Here is a 26,005-nt window from a genome sequence, read left to right as displayed (position 1 = left end):
TCTCCCTGCACCTGCAGACCGCCAACAGGGGGGTAACGAACAGTGAGCAGGAACCTTTTAACTCTCTTGTGTTTTATTGTTTTGTAACTGTACTGTCTCCCTTTAGATTGTAAACTGTTGGAGCTATATGAACCCTGTATTATAATAATAATAATAATTAGAGATAAGTTTTATTGTCTATTTACATGCTAGTTGTACTTACATTAGAACTAAAGGGAAACTTTTTTTTCCCTTTTGGATAGAGTAAAAGGAAGGGTTGTAACCCCTTTCATCTTTGCCCCATTGGGAAGATTTCACGTCACTTCCTGTCCCATAACCAAAACAGGAAATGAGAGGAAATCCCTCCAAAGTGTGGGAGCCTCTTGTTGTCACCAGAACTAAAATCCCCATTGGAAGATTTAGGTCAAACAGATATTATGAATTTTCTTTCACTTTTGATGATAATGATAAACAGGACAAATAGAGAGGGTGTATCTCCCTATTGGGGGAACAGACAGTGATACTTGGCAGATGTTCTAATTCCTCTCCACTCTATCCAAAACTAAAAAAAACTGCATTTAGTTATACAGTGCATCCGGAAAGTATTTACAGCACTTCACTTTTTCCACTTTTTTTTTGTTATGTTACAGCTTTACTTCAAAATGGATTAAGATCATTATTTTCCCCAAAATTCTACAAACAATACCCCATAATGACAACGTGAAAAAAGTTTGTTTGAAATCTTTGCAAATTTATTAAAAATTAAAAATCACATGTACATAAGTATTAACAGCCTTTGCCATGACACTGGAAATTGAGCTCATGTGCATCCTGTTTCCACTGATCATCCTGAACATGTTTCTACAACTTGATAGGAGTCCACCTGTAGTAAATCCAGTTGATTGGACATGATTTGGAAAGCCAAACACCTGTCTATGTAAGGTCCCACAGTTAACAGTGCATGTCAGAGCACAAACCAAGCCATGAAGTCCAAGGAATTGTCTGTAGACCTCCAAGATAGGATTGTATTGAGGCACAGATCTCGGGAAGGGTACAGAAACATTTCTGCAGCATTGAAGATCCCAATGAGGACAGGGACCTTCATCATCTGTAAATAGAAGAAATAGAAGAAGTTTATAACCACCAGGACTCTTCCTAGAGAGGGGAGAAGGACCTTAGGGAGGTGACCAAAAACACAATAGTCACTCCAACAGAGCTCCAGCGTTTCTCTGTGGAGAGAGGAGAACCTTCCAGAAGAACAGCCATCTCTGCAGCACTCCACCAATCAGGCCTGTATGGTAGAGTGGCCAGACCTAAAGCCACTCCTCAGTAAAAGGCACTTGACACACCTGCCGGGAGTTTGCCGAAAGGCACCTGAAAGACTCTCAGACCACGAGAAACAAAATTCTCTGGTCTGATGAAACAAAGATTGAACTCTTTGGCCTGAATGGCAAGCGTTATGTCTGGAAGAAACCAGGCACCGCTTATCACCTGGACAATACCATCTCTACAGTGAAGCAGGGTGGTCACAGCATCATGCTGTGGGGATGTTTTTCAGCGGCAAGAACTGGGAGACTAGTCAGGATCGAGGGAAAGATGAATGCAGCAATGTACAGAGACATCCTTGATGAAAACCTGCTCTAGAGCGCTCGGGACCTCAGACTGAGGTGAAGGTTCATCTTTCAACAGGAAAACGACCTTAAGCACACCACCAAGATAACAAAGAAGTGGCTATGGGACAACATTGTGAATGTCCTTAAGTGGCCCTAGCCAGAACCCAGATATGAACCCGATTGAACATCACTGGAGAGATCTGAAAATAGCTGTACACCGATTCTCCCCATCTAACCTGATGGAGGTCCTGCAAAGGAAAATGGGAGAAAAAATAGGGGTGCCAAGCTTGTAGCATCATACTCAAAAAGAGTTGAGGCTGTAATAAGTTACAAAGGTGTTTCAACAAAGTATTGAGCAAAGGCTGTGAATACTTATGTACATGTGATTTTTTTTTTTAGTTTTTTATGTTGTATATGTAAGCGTTTACAACCACTTTACTTTTGGAATATTGAAGCATAGCCTGAGAAGGTATTCTTTATTATTCCCATGCACAGAGACCATACAGAGATGTACAGTAACTTTGTCTTACATCTGTAACAGAATAACAATGCACTGGTCCTGATGATCTCAATCTTTCTACTCTTATATCCCAGCTACATGACCGTGGACAATTTCCAGAGAGGTATCTTTTCATGGCCGATGAACTTTGGCTGGAAACCGATCCCTACCGCGGTTCTTCAGGAGAAAAACATAACGGACATGGACCCAATAAAGTGAGCTTTTCTAGTCTTTATAGAATCTAATTGTTTATTATCATCTCCAGCTGTCAATAATAGGGCAGTCAATTGAGTTAAAGTGCAGCTCTAACCCTACCTTCTGTTTTTGTTCTTTGGGAATTTTGGGAACTTTGGGATCTTTGGCAGCTGCGGTGGACTGCGCACTAGTTTCAGCTTGGGTAACGGAGGATGAGGAGGATGAGGATGGTTTAGTAAGCTAGTCCACCACAGTATATTGCAGTGCGTCAGTGCAGTTTTATAATGCCCAATATTGGAGGGGCTCTGGTAAGTGAGCAAAATAGTTGGTGGTGGATAATGTCACAGAGGTGTGGATCAGTGTGCACAGCACAGCATTGGATTTTGGAGTCACGGAGGAACTTTCACAGTCACCTTTTATATGTTACATTAATGGACTTTATATATATTTTCTAAGTTTATGTATTTGATATTATTTTAGCGTGGCTATCACCATTTATAGCATATAGAAACCCTTACCTTGTAAAACAACCCATTCGGTTTCAAATAGAAATGAACGGTAAAAGATTTGCATATACATATAAAAATATAAATACCTTTCTTTTCCCTTTTTTATAAGTGATCACATAACCTCTGTTCTCAGCTGCATAAGGAGTTTAGAGAGCTGGGGGGGGGGGGGGGGGGGAGCCAGCAGGATACTGATCTTTTCAGTGAACGTGCAGGAGGGAGGGGGGGGGGGGTGGACGGGACAGTACAAGTCTGATCATTGGAAGAGAGCGGGCTTAGTTCCCAGCACAGCTGGAGAACTGACCATGCTGTGCTCTTATGCCTAGTGTGGTTAGTTTTCATTAGCAAAGACGAGGGACTGGCAGGAACACCATGTATTTCTCACCAAGGAAGCAATACAAAAGGGCACAGGATACCTTTTCATTTAAAGTGGAACTTCACTCTCCTAATTAACATTAATTATTTAATCTGCTAGCTGTAGTAAATAGATAGGAAAGTATATCATATTTACTTGTTTTAAACTTTTTTTTTTTTTACAATTTTTTCAGCTACCTCCTGGTTTCTTGCCTAGGCAAATAGTCATACATCCCAGGAGTCTTCAGGAGAGAAGGGAGGGTTCTCAGCTCAGCGTATGCCTGAGCTAAGGGCAGATAGATTCCATGAAGTAAATAATACATGAATCATCTGCCCTTACTCAAGATAGCCATGATCATAAATGCTAGGGAGTGTTTTTTAAATGATTTCTCGGCAAAATAAAGCATGGACACATGGATGGATGGGGGAGATTGATTTGAATAATACAAATGAATTAAATAGAATTTTTGGTTTGTGGTGCTCAGATGCAGCGCAGTGTTATCCAACTACACAGGGCTGTATAGGGACCCAGTGCTGGATACGTCCCAGCACTATATATATTTGGAGATACTTCTACTCTATTACAAATCTACAGAGGACCTGTGTTTTTGACCCCGCTTTGGAGATCCTCGTGGGAATTTTGATCGGGGGGCTCTTTCTCACTGTCACCTGTAATAGCCATTATTTATTTGGCTTACAACCATCCAATCTCCCTTTGGAAGCCCATACAGATACATAAATTGTTTCAGGCCTATCTTTTATAGACCTAGCCAATTCGGCACATACTATTTGCGGCCAAAGACACCTGAAGGCGCTTTCTCTCACCCTTTAAGGCCCATCTACCTGGTCCTCCGTCCTGGAATCCATAGAGGTTTTGCATATCTGTCTGAGCTCTGGTGTTTTCTGGACTATTGAGAAAGGCATTTGGACCGAAACGCGTCTAGTCCGATCCAGACACCTCAGACCCTCTCGGTTCCAAGACGTATTTATGACCATGTTTTTATCATACATGTTATTTTTGTTTTTGTATATTTCATTCTTGTAATATTTGCAATAAAATTTATACATTTTCATACTCAAGTCCTGGTTCTTGCCGTTTAAAGTCCCAATCCTCAGGGGTTCTCCATTGTTCAACACTTTAAGTACATGGTACAGCAGGCACGTATCAGGAATATGAAATGTTGGGGTAACAAATTCTTTAACTGCTATTTTAGGTGTCCAGTTATGGCCGGAGGATTGTTTTCCATTGAAAAGAAATACTTCTATGAGCTTGGTACCTATGACCCAGGACTGGATGTTTGGGGAGGAGAAAATATGGAAATATCGTTTAAGGTATCCATTAATATGCATATGTCTGTCTGTTTACATTCTTGTGCATTATCAACATAAAGCAATAATAATGAACATGAGCAGGAAAAAATAATCTTAACAAACAACACAAATTATTGGCCTCATTGGCTTGACTTGGTGATATTGTTTAATTGAGTCAAAATTTTAAAATGATAAAAAGTAAAAACGTATTTAGTACATACACGGACATATGTCCATGTTTTATCTCTTTAAAAATGCTGCAAATAAATCAAAATATCTGTGGACCCAACCAAAAATCCAGTTAGCTCATAACATTCTGTGCACTCTGTTGATGCACTTAAAAGAAAAGTTTTTTTTTTTCAAAATTATACTTACTTAGGTGGATTCTGCATCTGTCCCCCGCAGGCTCTAAAACTGCTGATCGCTTGGTTCTCAGAGCTCCATGAGCAGAGAGCTGGTGACTGTCAGCCACCACTCTCTGCTCTGCCTTCATGCTCACTTGAGCGCTGGGCTGTGGAGGGGTGGGTGGCCGGCTCATGCTCTCAGCGGCACACTAAGAGACTGAGCCAGGTGCTGGTCCAGGGTTGCAGGCGGATCCTGACTTTGTTGCCCCAGCCTGGACTGGCTCTGTGACATCAGCTGACAGCAGGCTTCAGCCTGATGTCTGCTGAAAATGGGTCACAGAAGTGCAGAACGAACTGTACTCCTGTGATCCACAGGAGAAGTACAGCCAAACGAGCTTTGGCTGTACTTCTCCTTTAAGTTCAAAACAAAGTTACTCAGCACTCTCAAGCTCCCCCTGCTTGACTATAGACCTTACCCTTGTCCTGTCCTGACCTGGCCCCCTCTGACTACAACAGTTCACTCTCATCCTCACTGGATGCACTTGCTCCTCTAGCTACACGCAGAATCAGGCCCCGATCCTTACAACCCTGGCAAACTGACAACACCAGAATTCTCAAGAGACATTGCTTTACTCTTGAATGACTGTGGTGTAAAACCTAGTCCCTGCAGGACTTCACCCTATATAAATCTGCCCTCCTAAAATACAATTCCTGCCTACATGCTGTAAAAAAAAACACTTTGTCTCTCTTATTAATACCATGTCATCCAGTCCCCATTGGCTCTTCTCTACCTTTAACTCTCTGCTTTGTCCCTCACCCCTCTACCCACTAAGTCACTCACTGCCCAAGAGATTACCAATCACTTTAAAGGCAAGATTGATGCAATATGCGAGGACACCTCCACATACTTCTTTCCCACTCACCATACCTTGTCTAACAGCACAGTCAACATTCTCCTCTTTTGAACTGGCTACTACTGAAGACCACCCACCTAACCTTTTGTCCCCTGGATCCTGTTCCCTCACAACAACTACAGTCACCCTCCTATTCAATCCTATGCTCCCTCACTCACATCTTTAATCTCTGCCTCTCTAGTGGCACCTTCCCCTCCACTCTAAAACATACATAGATCCATAGGCATGCGCACGGGGTGTGCCAGGTGTGCCTGGGCTCACCCTAATCACCCTGTATGGTGCAGATTCCACTAATATTTCATTATTTCATCGAAGCCCCCAACGGGGCTCCTAAAGAATTGTAAAAAAAATAATAAAACTAAAAACAACTGACACTGTCAGCTGCCCTACTGACACCAATCTCTGCTTTACTGACACCGTCCATTGCTCTGCTGACACCGTCAGTATACTTTAAATACACACATCAATATGTTTGAGCTTTGGGGTGCACACCCTAATTCAATAGGCTGTGCACACCTATGCATAGATCACTCCCATACTTAAAAGCCCTCACTGAACCCCACCAACCTGAACAACTTAAGACCCATCCCATTGCTCCCATTCACCTCTAAACTTCTAGATTGCTTAGTCTACAACTGTCTTAACTCCTTCTTGACCTTTTACAGTCTGGCTTTTCGCTCGTAGCTCTCCACAGAAACTGCCTTAATAAATCTCAACTAACAATTTACTAACTGTTAAAACCAATGGCTTCAACTCCATACTACTTCTACTTAACCTCTCTGCGTCCTTTGATACTGTTGACCACTCGCTCCTTCTCAATAAACTCCGTTCCCTTGGCCTCCAAGATTCTGCTCTATCCTGGTTCTCCTCCTATCTAGCGGTCCTTCAGTGTTACCTACAACTCTGCCTCCTCCTCTCCATTGCCTCTTGCCTCTTGCCTCTCCATTGCCTCCAATGCCTCTCCATTTTTGTAAGGGGCCTTCAAGGCTCTGTTCTTGGACCCCTTCTCTTCTCTATCTACAAAATCTATCTGTCTACTCCGAACCTCACCCTTTCAGTCTCCTCTCGCATTACTAACTTACTAATTGACATATCAGCATGGATGTTGCATCACTTCCTTAAACTAAATCTCTGATAATGTACACCCCCCCCCCCCCACCCGCGCCCGTGCCCCCCTCCCTGTCTTTTCCATCAAAATCAATAATTCAACCATCAATCCCTCCCTCTTGCCAGGGTGCTAAGTGTAATCCTAGACTCTGACCTGTCCTTTCAGCCCCAAATCCAATCGTTGTCATAAGCTTGTAGACTTCACCTCCATAGCATCTCCGAAATTCACCCCTTTTTTAACTTTTGAAACCACTTAGCTACTTTTTACTCCCTTGTTATCTCTTGTCTTGACTATTGCAATTCTCTCCTGATAGGCCTACCTTTCCTTAGGCTATCCCACTTCAGTCTATCATGAATGCTGCTGCCAGACTCATCTACCGTACCGTACCAACCACTCAGTGTCTGCCACCCCTCTCCCCGCCAATTCCTACACTGGCTCCCGATCGCCCAGAAATTAAATTCAAAATACTAACCACAACATACAAAGCCAGTCACAACTCTGTCCCCAACTACACCACTAAACTTGTCTCCAAATATGACCCAAACTGTCCTCTCCACCCCTCTCAAGACCTCCTGCTCTCAAGCTCCCTTGTCTCCTCCTTCCATGCTCATCTCCAGGACTTCTCTAGAGCCTCTCCCATCCTCTGGAACACTCTAACTCAATCTGTCCAGATATCTCCTACACTGGCTGCCTTCAGCCCATCCCTAAAAACTCAACTCTTCAGGGAAGCCTATCACATCTCCAACTAATATTTTACCACTGCCATTAGCTAATTCCACGCAGTTTCAAACTTTTGTACCACCTGCCCCACCCTGTTAGACTGTAAGCCCTTCTGAGCAGGGCTCTCTTAACCCTCTTGTTTTTTAATGAACTGTAAGACCGCATTCACACTGAAGCGGCACGACTTCGGGGGCGACTTCACACGTTGCGTGCACCGCGAATTCGGCGTGACTTGCATGGACTTCATATAATGAATGTCTATGCAAGTCGCTCCAAGGTCGCCCCGAAGTAGTACAGGAACCTTTTTCTAAGTCAGAGCGACTTGTGTCGCTCCTATTAGAACGGGTGCTGTAGCAGTCAATGGACCGGGAGGGACCGCGACTTGTCAGGCTGACAAGTCGCCTGACAAGTCGCCTTAGTGTGAATGGAGCCTAACTGTACTGTCTCCCTTTTATATTGTAAAGTGCTGTGTAAACTGTTGGCACTCTATAAATCCTGTAAAATAATAATATAGACCCCCTTCCCTTGTGTAATGGGAATGTGGGGAAGGAGTGGAATTCTGTAGTCCAGCAGGGGAAAGCTGATCAGGGCTGACAACACTGCTAGGGATTTCACTGCATCAGAGGCACCGTGTTCTCAGCTCAAATAGAAATTTAGGATCTTACTAAATTTCTAGGAGATCATGGGAAATGTGATTATATGGCAGCGATGTATTGTGCTGAATATGTGTTTTTAGTTTGCCCAGACCTGCACTTTTAAACTTTGTAATGCCATCTTTTTTGCTTCCACTCTTTCCCTGTATCAGTGTCATTTTCAGTGGGTCATTTGCATTTATATGGCTACAGTATTTAAAGTGTTAGTAAAGTCTTTTTTTTTTTCAACTTGTACCTACAGGTAAGCCTATAATAAGGCTTAACTGTAGGTACAGTGAATATCTCATAAACTTGCACTGTTTATGAGATATTTACACTGCATGCAGCCAGTGATGTTACCAGCGCATGTGCTCTGAAGGGATGACATATCGTGCCATCCCTTTAGAGCTCCATGTTGCGGTCCATGATTCCTGCGCGCATGCGTGGGAGTGACGTCATCGCAGCTCAATCTAATGACCGGAGCATGCAAACCCAGAAGGAAGACCAGGTGAAGATGGAAGCCCTCTCAGCTGTGACAGGGCACCACTGGAGGGTTTCATTCTAAGGTAAGTATTTCATCATGTGCTAGTATGCTATGCACACTAGCACATTATGCCATTGTCTTGCAGGGGTTTAAACAAAAGTGTGATTTACTTCCGCTTTAACATTTCATTGTAATGTCATTCTTTCCAGTGAGCAAGCTAATCATATTTTCTTCGGCTGAGCATATTTTACTCAGTATAGCATTCAGCCACCGCATATCTGTGATGGCAATGAGCTGTATGCTGCACCTGGGCCTCCTGGGTTCTCGAAAATTCTGGGATTTTACTCCAGTGTGGGAAAATCTTCCCATAGGAGACAGAGCAATAAAATCCTGACAGAAATTGTAATTTATCCCCATGTTATGAAAAAAAAAAAAAATTATATTAATATACTTTTTTTTTAATATTACATATATTTACCTTGATCGCTTTCTTTCTTAGATTTGGATGTGCGGTGGAGAGATTGAGATTATCCCATGTTCCAGAGTGGGTCACATCTTCAGAAATGACAACCCATACTCATTCCCCAAGGACCGGGTAAAAACAGTAGAGAGGAACCTGGCTCGTGTGGCCGAAGTCTGGCTGGATGACTACAAGGAGATATTTTATGGTCATGGATACCATCTTCTACAAGAAAATTCCAAAATTGGGGACCTGACCCAGCAAAAAGAACTTCGGAAGAAGTTACAGTGCAAAAGCTTCAAGTGGTACTTAGATAACGTCTTTCCAGACTTGGACGCTCCTCTGGTCAGGGCTTCCGGAGTGGTAAGTGTCAGGATCTCTGCCCAGGAATGTGCAGGGCTATACCTTAAACCCTATGCAAGCATGTGTAAAACAAAGACAGAGTAAGGCTCCATGTACACGGGACGTTAGAAAAAACGTGCTGCAAAGCTAGTTCTGACGCCGGGAAAAAGCAGCTGTTAAATGTGCTTTCAGTAGCTTTTTCCATTAGCGTTATTGCACGTTTGGCCACGTTGCTTTTAGCAGCGTTAGCAAGGGGCTCATCGGAATCTGGAAGCCCCCTTTAACAAGGGGGCCCCCCAGATGCCGAACCCCCTCCCTATGTGAATGGGTATGGGGTACACTGTACCCCTACCCATTCACCCCATAAAAGGCAGTGTATGTAAATAACGACAGGAGACGTTTTGGAAAGTTTATTAAAAATCTTCATCCGGTCTTCTCCACTCCGGTCTTCTCCTCTCCGCTCTCCTGGTCTTCTGCTCGTTTGCTGTCCGCTCTTCTGCTGTCCAATCTTCTGCTCTTTTGCTGTCTGCTGTCCGAAGAAAAAAAAACATATAATGTGGCTGAACGTACTTCATCACGTTCGGTCGCGTTCGGTCCCGTTTTACACGTTCAAACGCAAATAATTGCGTTCCAAAAAACGTCCCTGAACTCAATTGCCTGCAAATGACTGTAATCGACCCTGTGTACATGGACACAAGATAACATGTAGGTGGGTTCAGGGGCTTCTGAAAAAAATGCCCAACTGCTCCTAAACAGCCATTTACAATGTCCCGTGTACATGGAGCCTAAGGATTATAACCCTTCGTTTTTTTTAAATAACAAACACGTTATACTTACCTGCTCTGTGCAGTAGTTTTGCACAGACCAGCTCTGATTGCCCTTTTCTGGGGTTCCCTGCCGGCGCTCCAGACCCGTCCTCTTTGGTGAGTGCCCCCAGGGAAAGCCACTTTCCCTGGGGGCACCCATGCGTGCTTGCTCTTGAGCTGCCCCCCTCTCCCTCACCACAAATGAGGAGGGAGACAGTGGCGAGAGCTGCTGCTCTCATGGACCTTGCTGGATCGGATTGGATTGGGCTCAGGTAAGAATAGGGGAGGGAGGACTGGGGGGCTCCTGCGGTACAGAAGGTTTTTTTACCTTAATGCATTAAGGTAAAAAAAAAAAACTTAAGGCTTTAGAACCACTTTAGGGTTAGAATGAAATGCTAACACAAACAAATCATAGGCTTTCTTAAGAGCTTTATTGGGTTTTACACTTGGTTGCACAGGTTTTAAGGTATAGTGCTGCATATACGTTTTGGGAGCACAGTGCACTTTATGATAAGTATTATATAAAGGGATAGTTTACATAATTAAAAGTGGTTCTAAAGGACAGACATTTTTTCTCTTATTGCATTCCCTGCATTTATTTAAAAAAATGTCCCAGTAGCAGTATCACCCCCTCACCTCCCTAAATACTTACATGAATCCTCACTTGATCCAACACTGTGCTTATCTGCATCGGCTCTCTCCTCTCTTCCTGCATTCACAAGACACAGAGGCAACAGTGGGAGCCATTTGCTTCTGCTGCCAAATAAATTCTATAAGCAGGGGCTTGGCCCAAGCTACAGTGTGTGTGTCTATGGATGCAGACAGCCCTGCTCTGGAGTGAGCCTGCATGTCTGCCCCCATAGCAAGAAGCTTGCCGTAACAGGGCTGCTGATAGATTTATCAGTCCCTTTCTCTACAGCCTCAGCTGCACAGATGAATGAATAGGAAGCGCTTTGAGGCTTCCTGCTCATTGACAAACTGAAGCATAGTAAACACAATGCTTCAGTGATGAATAGAGTGATTGGTACCAATCACTCATTGTGTTCATTCAGGAAAAGAAGGAGCCAGTAAATTACATCCCCCTGTGTGCCCGCAGCAGCTGTAGGTGGGAGAGGAGGGAACCCGGCTGCGCTGTGGGGGAAAAGGGCACACGGGGGGCTGGACACCAGATGAAAAGGGCGCATTTGCTATACCAATCCCTTTGCAGTGCAGCCAGAGGGAGGGAGAGGAAGAGAAGCTGGCAGCACTGCATTGGGAGACAGAAGAGGATCAGTGTCTGCAATAAGACAGTACTGGTGGTTCTCCTGCTCAGGAGGTGCCTTGCCCCCCCCCCCCCCCCTTTTGAACTAATGGGACCCGGGCCAACTACAGGGGGGCTGGCTGTATTGCCTTATCAGCAGTGTGGTGGCAGATACAGAAGAAGAGGAGCTGCGTGTGCCAGCGGGGAACCCCAGAAGAGGAGATTTTAGGGTCGCTCTGTGTAATTCCATTGCACAGAGCAATGTAAGTATAGACATGTTTATTATTTTAGACAAAAAGTTTAACCCTTACAACTGCTTAAGTGTCGGTTCACACTATGGCGATCTGACTTCGGGGGCGACCTGTGAAGTCGCATGCACCGCGACTTCGGCGCGACTTGCATGGACTTCACATTATAGAAGTCAATGCAAGTCGCTCCGATGTCGCCCCGAAGTAGTACAGGAACTATTTTCTAAGTCGGAGCGACTTGAGTCGCTCCTATTACAACGGTTCCCGTAGCACAGAATGGACCGCGACTTGTCAGGCTGACAAGTCGCCTGACAAGTCGCGGTAGTGTGAACCGGGACTTAAGGGAATAGACACTTGTATATCAGTTTGCACTAGGGTTTATAAACATAGCACTGTATAATATATATTAATTTAAGAAAAAATAACCCAAAAAGTGGTTTCAAAATATCTCCACTCTATCCAAAATGTTTTAAAACAATTACTTTTTTATTGAGCACAGTACAGCGCAGAGTACAGAGAGGTCACCTAATCATCTTGGGATGAATACAGAATTATTACAAGAATGTGTGAAACTTTCAACAATAATGCCGGGACTTTATCCGTTTTAGCCACATACTTCATTAAACAGAACGGCAGGTTGAAACCGTATTCAGACAACAGTATCAAAGCCTTCAAATAATAAAGAACACAGCCACACATTTCTGGAACAGAAGTCCTTACCATCTACACAGAATTTGTGGACTATTTATCCCCAGGATGTGTCCCCTGTAGAGGAAATAATACATTTGCTGTAACCTATGAGGAATTATTTGAGGAGGAGCTACCCCGGGGATATCTAACCAACATTGCCAAATATTCATCAATTTCCCCTTAGGACATCTATAGGGGGAGGGGATGACAGCCATTGTCATGCTATTGATTTGAGGGCAGTATAAAAGTCTCAGCACCACTTGATGTGTTGGGTCCAATGTACCATACTAAAGGATCTTGTGGTACAATAGGGTCTAAAATCAAGGATATAGTACTAGTAACATCATTACAATGTCTGGTTAGTTTGGGACTCCTCCACCACAACATAGGGATTAGGTCCTCTTCATTTCTTCATTCATTTGGGGCAGGGGGGAGAATCTCTCCACTGAAATGATTCTGCTGGGTTCTATATGCACAGCGCAGTATAAACAATTGCATCTCCATCTATTTCGCCTTACGTCTCACTCCCATTTTCCCCTACAAGACAAACAAGCAGGATCTTGAGACAACTATAAAAGATTTAAATAATTGTGTGGAATCGTGCCTTTTTTTTTTTAACTAGCTTCAGATATTGGGGTTGATTTACTAAACCTGAAGAGTGCAAAATCTGGTGCAGCTCTGCAAAGAAACCAATCAGGTTCCATGTTTTCTTTTATAAAAGGTGAATTGAACAAACTTAAGTTAGCAGCTGATTGGCAACCGTGCAAAGCTGCACCAGATTTCGCACTCTCCAGTTTTAGTAAGTAAACCCCATTATCTAACGCAGGGCCACTGATAGGGGGGGGGACCACTGGTCCTCTTGTAGGGGGCCTGAGCACACAGGGAGGGAGATTAGTGATGAATGACATATGCAGAAATCTTCCTCCAGCAGCTGAAAGCTGATCTCTGCCCCTCTCCCTGCTGCCAGCTTTTATCTGCTGAGAAAGAGACAGTTGTCCCTCACTAATCCCCCCGTGGGGCCTCCTCTGCCATGACTGGCTCTAATGTTAGCTCTGCTTATGAGTTTATCTCTGTAACTTTGTTTCTCTCCCTGCAGTTCCTCCTGTACTCCTTGTCCCAGCCTGTAAATTTTTTTCATCTCTCTCCCCTATTGCCCTGTCTTCCTGACACAGTCACAGCTGATCAGCTTCATTCCCATGGGGTGAAGAAATCACTGTTACACTGGTTCCATAGCTGCCTGTTATCTTGTCCCAGTGCAGTTTAGTGTGCTTTATGTAGCTGGGCTTCCCACTCCTCTCCCCCAGACTGCTTCCTGAACTATGCAACTTTGCTTCTTCTCCCCTTCACTATCAGTTCCCTCTGCATCCATGTATCGTCTCCTTCTGTTTACCCATTTACTAACTGATCTGGCAGCAGTAAACTCTATTTTTTATCTTGTATCTACAGGTAAGCCTATAATAGGGCTTAGAAAAACAAAATTCGGTGTAACCGAAAAAAGAACTGCGCAAATGGAGTGATATTTAACAATAAATATATAAATGTGAAAAATTAGGGAATTTCTTCCTCTAGCGAGCAGCAATAAAAACGTGAAAACGCAATATGTGATAGTGAATGTGGGTTATTGCGCTCAGCAGTATACTCACAATAAAGTGCTAATGCATAAATAACATAAACATATGAACCAATTATTTAAAGGTGAATATTCCAATGAATATAGCAATAATAAAAATAATAAACATAGTCCTTGAAAAGTGCTCGGTGCAAACTTTAAGTTCCAGCAGCAAATACAATTGGACTTGATGTGAAATGCCTTCACCAATCACCATACACCCAGTGCTCGGATAAAATACTTCTTACCAAAAGAAGTTGACCCCTTAATTATAGGGGGTCATGATCGCAATGTATCTCCACAAGAGCTCCAAAATCTCCTATTACAGTCTTCACATCCAGTGTGTGATAAGCCAGAAGTAAACAGATGACTCCGAGACTCCGGACTTTGCTATAGTCATGCAGCTGTCCTCAGCTGGTACAGGGCAGCACCTGAGGACAGCTGCATGACTATAGCAAAGTCCGGAGTCTCGGAGTCATCTGTTTACTTCTGGCTTATCACACACTGGATGTGAAGACTGTAATAGGAGATTTTGGAGCTCTTGTGGAGATACATTGCGATCATGACCCCCTATAATTAAGGGGTCAACTTCTTTTGGTAAGAAGCATTTTATCCGAGCACTGGGTGTATGGTGATTGGTGAAGGCATTTCACATCAAGTCCAATTGTATTTGCTGCTGGAACTTAAAGTTTGCACCGAGCACTTTTCAAGGACTATGTTTATTATTTTTATTATTGCTATATTCATTGGAATATTCACCTTTAAATAATTGGTTCATATGTTTATGTTATTTATGCATTAGCACTTTATTGTGAGTATACTGCTGAGCGCTATAATAGGGCTTACATGTAGGTACAGTGAATATCTCCTAAACGTAGCAGCCAGTAATGGCACCGGCGTATGTGCACTGCGCTCTCAATGGGCGGCATACCATCCATTGAGAGAGCTGTGCTGCGACCATGACACCTGTGCACATGCGTGTGAGTTACCTCATCGCAGTTTGGCCAAAAGACTGGAGCCCAAGAATCTAGATGGAATCCCTCTTAGTAGTGACAGCACACCGCTGGATAGATCTGTTTTTAGGTTATAAAAGTACAATTAGGGGCTCATTCCCACAGGTACTCTGGCTGTGTGAAGGAGAGGTTTGGGCTGGAGCCGCCTGTCATTCTATGGGGATGCAGCGCCTGTATGAACACATCCGTAGGTCCTAATTGGACAGGTGTGCAGGTGAGTGGTCCCCAAAAGCACACTGTCTGTGTTCAGGCTGTACACCTGTATCCCCACCCCTGTCAAATTAGGACCTGCAGCTGTGTTTGTACAGATCCACCAGGCTCAAGCCACATAATTAAACCACTGATTCACACAAGACCTCATTCACACACAAAGATTTATTTATCAACTCGGTTTCATCTGTTAGATTTAGCAGGGATTCTGTGAGTTATGTTGTATTTGTGTCTGCTAGTAATGATTTTATTGTATTTTTATCAAAATATATCTTTAATATTTTTTTTTTTTTTGGGGGGGAGGGGGGGCTTTCAGGTAGTCTGTACGGGGCCCTGCGATTTCTATTAGCAGCCCTGATCTCATTAATTAAACATGACTCCAACACTGCAGACTGATGGGGCTTGAGCTTGAAGTGCATGGCTCATACAAAACTTACAAAAAAAATAGCTTCAGATGCTCTTTACATCTCTTTCCTGCATTACAGCTGTCTAACTTGTTGCTGTAAGAAACATACTGTATTCCTTAATCTTTTTCAGAGTTTTGCAAATTTCCACTTGGTCTACATAGTTTGCTGCCTCCTGTATTTCTCAATAGTTACCACTAGAGTGCACTAGAACACAGCTCTACTTAATAAGAGGAAAGAGTTCTTTTTGGATGTAAAGTTGTGTTTGTTTGTTCTTCTGTTGGTGAAATGCAATCAGGCTTATTATATATATTGTGAATTTAATTTTATCCTAGATAGCAAACGTCGCCCTGGGCAAATGTCTTTCTTTACAAAACTCCACTCTAATCCTGGATAACTGTGATGCGGGTAAAACGGTATGTGTGACTACTTTAATTTTTTTATAGGTATTAAATTACTTAATTTGGGTTTTTTTCATTTATAAATTGAGAGGTGGTGGTGTGCTTTACAGATTTTGACTGTAAATGTGGAGGGCAAGTGGAGAGTAATGATCAAGGTGGATCACTTGGAACCCAAAGGTCCCTGACTTATGGTGTTTCCACTCTTGTTGTTCTTGTCCTTATGAGCCATAAGCCCATTTACAGTCTTTTTTAGGCCACATTCACACATGCTTATGGGGTCATTAGCAGTTACATGTGGGAGACCGAGTGGAAGTTCCCGATGATTAGATGCGGGCGGAAACCCCATTGAAAGTAATGGGAGGCTGACAGCTCATGTAGCTATTGGCAGCTGCTCACATGAAATTGCTCACTGAGTGATTACCTGTGAATGATCAACCCGAGTGCCGGGTCACACTTGTGCGATGCGGGAAGGCTGCGAATTCGCAGCCTGTTCCCGCATCGCAAACGCACATCTGGCAGTTCACACTGCCATATGCGATACGCTGGGGGTGTCAATGAAATGTTAATGACACCCCCAGTTTGATCGCATATCGCAGTGCGATCTGACAGTTCGCACAGGATTGGATCGCACAAGTGTGAACCACTGTGCGATCCGATCCTGATGCGGCTGAAAAAATGCCTCATGTGCGACTTTTGTGCGGGTGCAGTGCGAATTTATCCATACAAAGTGTATGGCTGAATTCGCACTGCACATCCGATCGCATGTAATGAAGGAGCAGTGCGCTTCGATATTACATGCGATCGCCGCACACGCGGAAGTGTGAACCGGCACTGAATGCAGACAGTCTGTGTCCAGGCCATATTATTCTTAGGTAATCGCTGCTTGAGTGATTACAAGTGAGCAGGTGCGATTAGCTGCGGGAGCTGTCCGCCTCCCATTTCTTTCAATGGGGCTTCCGCCCGCAGCTAATCATCGGGAACCCCCACTTAGTCTCCCACATGTAATTGCTAACGTTCTCTTTGCAAGTGTGAATGGGGTCTACAACTGTATTTAATGTATATGTAATGTATGGCCAAAAGTTTGTGGACACCTAAACATGGCACCTATATGAGATTGTTGAACATTCCATTCCAAAACCATGGCCACTAATATAAAGTTGCTCGCTGGCCCAATTTGCACCTTTCTAGAAGGCTTTCCACAAGATTTAGGAGTGTTGCAGAGGGGATCTGTGCCTATATAGCCAATAGAACATGGCTGAACTATATTATTGCAAAGCAGGGAATAAAAACCAGCACATTCCTTATTAAAAGCACCTCATAGTAAACACACCAAGCACTGCTAGGCACACATTTAACCCTTTGATCGCCCTTGATGTTAACCCCTTCCCAGCCAGTGTCATTAATACAGTGACAGTGCATATTTGTAGCGCTGATCACTGTATTAGTGTCACTGGTTCCCACAAAGTGTCAATTAGTATTAGACTGCCAGCTTACTATCACAGTCCTGCTATAAGTCACTGATCGCTGCCGTTACTAGTATAAAAAAAAATAATAATAATTTAGTAAAAACTACAGTATATATACGATAGTTTGTAGACGATTTAACGTTTGCGTAAACCAATGAATATATGCGTATTATTTACCAAAAACATGCAGCATAACACATATTGGCCTAAATGTAAGAAAATGAATTTATTTATTTATTTATTTTTCCACATTTTCGCTCATTTTTAGTTTATAGCGCACAAAATAAAAAACCTAGTGGTGATCCAATAAAGCTCTATTTGTGGCGAAAAAAATAATATAACTTTAATTTGTGTACAGCATTGCATGACCGCGCAACTGTCAGTTAAAGTACTTCAGTGCCAAAAAGCAAAAAATGGCCGGTCATCGGGGAGAGGTTTGAGGGGCGGGGGGTAAAAATCTTCTGGCAGTTAAGTGGTTAATTAAGTTCTTTTTTTTTTACTTTATTTTTAACATTCTTCTTGTAATTACAGAACCAGCATTTCAACTTCACTTGGTTAAGACTAATTAAACAGAAGGGTCTCTGCATCGCCCCTGGGGGCAAAGATAAATTGGCCTTATTACAATGTGACAATCTAAACGGCAGCCTCCGGTGGTTACACAAGTCCCTGACGGCATTTCAGCCAGCGCTGGTGAGTCAATAAAGTTTCACTCTGTATTTCATTTGATCAGATGAAGAGAAAGGTGGTTTCCCCTGAGGACAAAATGCACTTCAGGTGGAATGCTGACCTTGTCCCTAGCAGGCCGCTTCACCCCAAGGAAGGATCTGGCAGGGAAAGCTTTATTAGGATAAAGAAAACAAACTCTCCCCATTGCTGTGAGAGATCCGTGTTCATTGTGACCATTGCCCATTCTGCAGTTGATATCTCACATCCATAGTTCACATTTGGTTGGGCTGGCAGGGAGACCAAATAACTGATTGTGTCATGTGCATAAAGCTAAAACATGCAATATTCCAAAATATTAAATCCCGGGTGCAGAAAAAACATTTTTAGTTTTGAGTGTGGAAGGAATACTCAAAAGTGCTGGAAAACAGAGGATATTGAGTTTTCAGTCCAGAGCAGGGCACATGCCCCAACTTAAAGTGTTTGTAAAGGCTCAAGGTTTTTTACCTTCATGCATTCTATGCATGAAGGCAAAAAACTTTAAGGTCCTTTCCCACAGGCTTTCCGCCCGGCGGATTCTGTTTTGCTCAGTGGGGATTGATCCGCCAATCCCCGCTGAGCAGGCGGATGACAGGTCTGTCTCCGCTTACTTTGCAGAGATGGAGCTTTCAGAGCCACGCTCTCCTCTATGGGAGATCAGATGACCAGTGGTCCTCAACCCTGGCCTACAGGGCCCACTAACAGGCCAGATTTGCAAGATAACTGAAATACATCCCAGGTGATATCATTTGCTGCTCAGTGATTGCAGTACTCTAGTCTGCATCTCCCCAAGGTAATACCTAAAATCTGGCCTGTTAGTGGGCCCTGTAGGCCAGGGTTGAGGACCACTGCTCTAGACTGATGGAAAATATAGTTTCCATCCGTCTGGATTTTACGGACCACATTGGAACGGATAGCAGCATGTATCAGCAGAGATGTCACCGCTGACATCCGCTGCTCCATAGAGGTGCATAGAGCATCCGATCAGGTCCGCCTGAAAAATCTGACAGACGGACCTTATAAGAAAGCCCATGTAAAAGGGGCCTTTGTGTGCAGCAGTCCCCCTCATACTTACCTGAGCCCTATCTCAATCCAGCAATGTGCACGAGAGCCTCATAGTTACATAGTTACATACATAGTTACATAGTTAGTGAGGCTGAAAAAAGACACAAGTCCATCCAGTTCAACCTATGTGTGTGTGTTTGCTTTTAACCGTACATTGTATACCCCTGTATGTTGTGGTCTTTAAGGTGTCCATCCAATAGTTTTTTGAAACTATCAATGCTCCCCGCTGATACGACTGCTTGCGGAAGAGAATTCCACATCCTTACCGCTCTTACAGTGAAGAACCCCTTACGCACTTTAAGGTTAAACCGCCTTTCCTCTAGTTTTAGTGAGTGGCCACGTGTCTTATTGTATTCCCTTACTCTAAATAGTTTGTTCCTTATGCTCGGGTCGCCAGTACAGTATTTGTACATTGATATCATATCCCCCCTCAAGCGTCTCTTCTCCAGAGAGAATAGGTTCAGTGCTTGTAGTCTTTCCTCATAGCTGATGTCCTCCATTCCCCTAATTATTTTTGTTGCCCTTCTCTGGACTTTCTCCAGTTCCAGCACATCCTTCCTGAGGACCGGTGCCCAGAACTGGACAGCATACTCCAGATGTGGCCGGACCAGAGTCTTGTAGAGTGGAAGAATAATCTCTTTATTTCTGGAGTGAATCCCCTTTTTTATACAACCCAGTATTCTGTTGGCTTTGCTTGCAGCGGCTTGGCATTGCATGCCACTTCCAAGCCTGTTGTCTACCAGTACCCCCAGGTCCCTTTCCATCCTAGACTCACCCAGAGGTTCCCCCCCTAGTGAGTAGCTTGCTTTCTGGTTTCTGGCCCCCAAGTGCATTACTTTACATTTTTCTACATTAAATCTCATCTGCCATGTAGTTGCCCACCCCGTTATTTTGTTCAGGTCTGCTTGCAAGATTTCCACATCCTGCATAGAAGATATTGGCATGCCTAATTTAGTATCATCTGCAAATACTGAGATTGTACTAGATATCCCCTCCTCTAGATCATTTATGAATAAATTAAACAGGATTGGTCCCAGGACAGAACCCTGGGGGACCCCACTTTCCACACCCGCCCAATCCGAGTACTCCCCATTAATCACCACCCTCTGTACTCTCCCCTGGAGCCAGTTCTCTATCCAGGTACTCACCTTATGGTCCATACCTATCTTCCTTAGTTTGTACAGTAAGCGTTTGTGGGGAACGGTGTCAAAGGCCTTTGCAAAGTCCAGATACACCACATCCACAGGCTTTCCTTTATCTAAGTGGCAGCTCACTTCATCGTAGAAGGTTAATAGATTGGTTTGGCACGAACGATTTTTCATGAATCCATGCTGATTACTACTTATAATACCGTTTTCATTACTAAAGTCTTGTATGTGGTCCCTTATCATCCCCTCCAAAATTTTGCAGACTACAGATGTTAGGCTGACCGGCCTATAGTTACCCGGGATATATCTCGGCCCCTTCTTAAATATTGGTACCACGTTGGCTTTTTTCCAATCAGCTGGCACCATACCTGTCTGTAAACTATCCTTAAAGATCAAGAATAATGGTCTGGCAATCACCTGACTGAGCTCATTTAGAACCCTTGGGTGCAAGCCATCCGGTCCCGGGGATTTATTTATGTTAAGTTTCTCTAGTTTAGCTCTAAGTCTATCCTCTGTTAGCCATGGCGGCACTTCCTGAGGTGTATTATTTAGTTCGGCCTTACAAGCGGGGTTCATGTAGCCCCCCGATTCCTTTGTGAAGACTGAAGAAAAGAAATTATTTAACACTTCCGCCTTTTCTCTGTCCTCAGTGGCCATTTTTCCTTTATCATCTTTTATGGGGCCAATGTGTTCTGGCCTTGCTTTCTTACTGTTTATATACTTAAAGAATTTCTTGGGGTTCTTTTTACTCTCCTCCGCTATATGTCTCTCGTGTTCTATTTTAGCCGCCCTGATTTCATCTTTACATTTCTTATTGCACTCTTTGTAATGCTTAAATGCTGCCAATGACCCCTCAGTCTTGTATTTTTTGAAGGCCTTTTCTTTAGCTCTAATATACATTTTTATGTTGGAGTTTAGCCACCCAGGGTTTAGTTTTGCTCTTTTAAATTTATTTCCCAGTGGAATGCACTGGCCCACCCCCTTGTTAAGTATGCTCTTGAAGCACTCCCATTTTTCCTCCGTGTTCTTTGTTCCCAGGGTTCTATCCCATTTAATATTTTTTAGCAGTGAGCGCAGTTTAGGGAAATTGGCTCTTTTGAAATTCAGTGTCCTTATATTACCCTTGTGTTTCCTATTACTGTAATTAATACTGAAACCAATTGACCTATGGTCACTGTTCCCTAAGTTGTCCCGTATTTCTATATCCGTGAGCAGGTCTGTATTGTTGGTAATCAGTAGGTCAAGTACCGCATTGTTTCTTGTCGGTGCATTCACCATCTGACCCATGAAATTGTCCTGCAAAACATTTAGGAACTGCCGAGCCTTGGCTGAATGCGCGGTTCCTTCTGCCCAGTCTATATCTGGATAATTAAAGTCCCCCATTATAATGACATTTCCCATCCTTGCTGCCAATCCTATCTGTAACATGAGGTCTGCCTCACCCTCCTCCCTCTGGTTTGGGGGCCTATAGCATACGCCCAATATTACCTTCCCCACCGTGCCTTCCCTTTGAAGCTCTACCCATAGGGATTCTGCCTCGTCCATAGCTCCATTATTAATATCATCCCCCAGGTCACCTTCTCCTCATTGGCTGACACAGCAGCGGGAACCATTGGCTCCCACTACTATCAATCACAGCCAGTGAGCCAATGAGGAGAGAGCAGAGGCGGAGCTGAGCTCCATGTGTGAATGGACAGGGAGTGAGCCTACTCGAGTCCCCCCATAGCACTCAGGGCTGTACCCCACGGATGCAATTGACCAGTGAACTGTTTTTTCACATATGGTGGACTTTCTTTTATTCACTGTGGACATTTATGCATGCAGCTGCAGTCTGACCCTGTTGACTGAGCGCCGCCAATAGTGTTTTCAGATTATACTTAACACTTGTTGTGTTTTATGGTAAATTTGATATAGTGGCTTGCTACTGAGTATATTGTCATTATCAGATAAATGTAATGCCCAGTAAGGATGAGTGGTCATTTTATCGCATTTTTAATGTACTTTTTCATTTCAATCTCAAAACCCCTGCATGTGAGCGCTGAATACATTGTTCCCCTTTAATTTGTTCAAGATTTAGAGCAGGGGTCTTCAAACTATGGCCCTCCAGTTGTTCAGGAACTACAATTCCCATCATGCCTAGTCATGTCTGTGAATGTCAAAAGTTTTACAATGCCTCATGGGATATGTAGTTCAGCAACAGCTGGAGGGCCGTAGTTTGAGGATCCCTGATTTAGAGGAATCATTAATATTCCCATCACATATGTTTCTGGAATAGTCTGTAAGATAATGGGTGCTGCAGCAACCACCAGCGGGAGGCTGGAACATGCACAGTATAGAGTAAATATTTGCCAGCACACCACAGATCTTCAGACAAAGTCTAAATGGTTCTTTATTGACGAAAGATCACATCACAAACAACAGGAGAATGCAACGTTTTGGAGCTGTGCAGGACCCCTTCATCAAGCATGAAACTTTGCTCTCTCCAGTTGTGATGTGATCTATATTCAATAACGAACCATTCAGACTTTGAAGATTCAGGGGGCGAAGGTTCCGAACTCAGAAGACCTGCATTTAAACCTTTGTCGGGTATTTACTGATATCTGTGTCCCAGTTCAGGGAATTCCCTTCTGTCTTGTATATGTGCCTGAATCTTTCTTGAAATCGTTCTATTGTAATTCCTTGCAAACAAGCACTCATACTGTAAGAGGGAGGGCTGCCATTCTAAACCAATCAGCTCTAATTCTTTGAACAGTGGAGGATATTTACTAAATCTGGCGCACTCAGAATCCGGTGGGGCTGTTCATGGTAGCCAATCAGCTTCTAACTTCTGCTTTTTCAATTAAGCTTTGACAATAAAACCTGGAAGCTGATTGGTTTCTATGAAGGGCTGCACCCTATTTTTCACTCTCCAGTTTTAGTAAATCCCCCCCAGTGTGTCTGTAAACATGCCAAAAGGAGGTCAGTACAAAGGGTGCGTTGCTGCTCTTTCATTGTCCACCCATAGATTTGGGAGGGTCCTGGACCAGGCTATGCTTCTTAGCTACACTGCAATCTTCAAAGAGCTGCAAGACCTGCCTGTGCTGTCTAGCAGGGATGCCTGGATCATATCCTTACCTAAGCAGCATTATAAATCCTTTGGCAGATTAAACAGTTCACATAAATGTATCCTAACTGCATGTTTAGCTGCCTGTGTGAAATTAATCTTTAAACAAGTAATCCATTAAAACTCTTTAGTTTTAATTGGCCGCATGCCATAAGCTGTTATAATTTTAGATAAAATATTCTGTAACAAAAAAAAGTTATTGCTGTGATTTCTCCTTAATTTGCTATTACTTATCAAACCCGCACTTAAAAGGAGAATCATATGGGAAAAAAAAGTATAAACTATGATTGCAAGACAGTTCCCCATAGTCTATAATATACCGACTGCCTGCGTCCTGGTGATCTGCACAGGTGCCCATTATGGTCTGCCTCTGCTGGATCCTCTCTCCCAGTTTCACCTTCCCCTTATTGTGCATATCCATTATAGAGAGGGGTACGACCCCATGTGATATAACAGGTAGCCCTTTAAAGCCATTTCATGACACCTCCACTTCCAGCGCTCACATTGTACCCTCCACAGCAAGGACTTCCAAGTGTTCCAGCAATACACTGATAAGGAATGACACTCTATGAGTGACAGTAGGGTGTCTTAGGCCTAAAAGGTTTTACTGTAGTACATTGGCTCTGTGAACACCAAAACCCAACACTAGCCACTCTTATCAGGATTGCTTAAGATAGGCCAAAAAAAAAAGCAGACGGGGCCCATATAAGTGGTTTCCCTTGGGTCACAAACTTAGTGTCAGTTCCAATTTTAAGAGCTCCAACGGACCACATAAACAAGCAAAGAAAAAAAAAAAAAAACAACATGGTGAAGGCTATGAACAAGAAAGACTAAGGCTTCTTTCACACGGGCGCTCTGTTTTTGCCGTCCGTTCAGTCACTTTTTTTGTGTCATCCGGTCCGTATGTCCGCATATCATCCCATCCGTTTGCGGATGATATACGGACATAATGTAGGTCTATGGGATTGCGGATATCAGCGGATGACACCGCTGACATCCGATTTTGCGTCCTTTCCGTTTTTTTTTAACGGAAGAAAATCAGGGTTCTGTTCCGTTCCAAAAAACGGAACAGAGCTGAAAGGACGCAAATCGGATGTCAGCGGATGGTCATCCGCTGACATCCGCAATCCCATTGACATGCATTATGTCCGTATATCACCCGCAAACAGATGGGGTGATATACGGACATACGGAACGCCCGTATGAAAGAGGCCTTATGCTTTAAATCCCAAATAACAACTATGAAAACTGCTTCATATTCATACAGCTGCATCATATCTTTGAGGCACTTGAAGAGCAGTCATTTGATAAGCTTGTATGTTCGTATTCGCCGCACATCCATGTTTATGCCATGTGTTGGCTTTGGTCATATTTCGGTGGAACAATACCATTCAAATATCAATTTCAACTCCCCCAAGATTGGTTCCCCAAGAGGGTGTCCTCTCCGAAGTTTGATCCCCCAAGTTTGGTCCCCCCAAGTGGATGTCCTCCCCCAAGTTTGTTCCCCCAAGAGGATATCCTACACCAAAATTAATCCTCCAAGAGGATGTCCTCTCCCAAGATTGTTCCCCCAGGAGGATGTCCTTCCTCAAGATTGGTCAGTCTAAATGTATCTGGATAGCTTGGGAGCAATTCACAGACATGAGATCTTTTACTGATTCTTCTATGGGTACTTAAGCAGATAATTTGTTCTCCCTTTACTAATCACTAGTAATTGAGTGCTGTGTTATATTTTTGTATTACAGGAATCCCATTTTGTTTTGGAAAGCATACCGCGACCAACGTGTTTAGAGGTGGACCCTTCACATAAGACCCTAAGAACAAACGCCTGCAATCCTACCAATAAGCTTCAAAAGTGGCAGTTTGAGAAATACTTTGCGCTGTGAAGGTGCCGCTGTTACAGACTTATGTCTATTTTTATAACATAGTAAAACATGGACCATACACTGTGACCTTATACCATAGACAGAACACGGACTTACTGTAAATGTGACTTTGGGAGGCCTGTAGTTAGCTTCCTTCATTTTTTTTTTTTCTTTAAATTAGGGTTAGTGGGGTGTGCTGATTTTTAAAGGGTCAAAACTCCAGTTTTTCTGAAAATTGGATATAAAATATCCAACGGCTACACAAGCCTTTTTTTTTCAGTTTTATATTATTCAAAATACCTTTCAGTTTCTGCAGCCAGCAACAATTTTCCGTAACTGATGAAAAAAGGTTTCTTATTTTCAGCTATAGTCATAGTTCTCTGTTGTCCTCATGCACATTGGGGATTTAACCCTGGTGCTTGAGGCCCCAGTGTTTAGCTTTGGCTGAAAGGCACAGGCTCGCCATCCAGCGCTGCTGCCAGCATTCTGTCAAGCGATATGTGAAGCTGACAGCTGCTGCCGCTGGTGCACTCAGCTGTACTTTCGTGTAGGGCACCCAGGAATGAGACTGCTT

The 26,005-nt window shown here is 43.4% G+C and overlaps 1 protein-coding gene across 1 annotated transcript in view; it reads left to right on the top strand.

Moving 5' to 3' along the window:
• GALNT5 (polypeptide N-acetylgalactosaminyltransferase 5) overlaps nucleotides 1-25,594 on the top strand; it is an 80,304-nt gene extending 54,710 nt beyond the window's left edge. Inside the window, exons 5-10 of the mRNA XM_082260671.1 lie at nucleotides 2,187-2,306; nucleotides 4,361-4,478; nucleotides 9,159-9,486; nucleotides 16,021-16,097; nucleotides 18,080-18,238; nucleotides 25,312-25,594. Of these exons, the coding sequence (XP_082116797.1) occupies nucleotides 2,187-2,306; nucleotides 4,361-4,478; nucleotides 9,159-9,486; nucleotides 16,021-16,097; nucleotides 18,080-18,238; nucleotides 25,312-25,452 (943 nt within the window). The 3' untranslated portion in view covers nucleotides 25,453-25,594. The remainder of the gene's footprint in view (nucleotides 1-2,186; nucleotides 2,307-4,360; nucleotides 4,479-9,158; nucleotides 9,487-16,020; nucleotides 16,098-18,079; nucleotides 18,239-25,311) is intronic.
• Nucleotides 25,595-26,005: the final 411 nt, after the last annotated feature.

This window comes from Pelophylax lessonae (assembly GCF_965119305.1).
Source record: "Pelophylax lessonae genome assembly, chromosome: 6".
Classification (NCBI taxonomy): Eukaryota; Metazoa; Chordata; class Amphibia; order Anura; family Ranidae; genus Pelophylax; species Pelophylax lessonae.
This window is presented reverse-complemented; position numbering and strand designations above follow the sequence as displayed.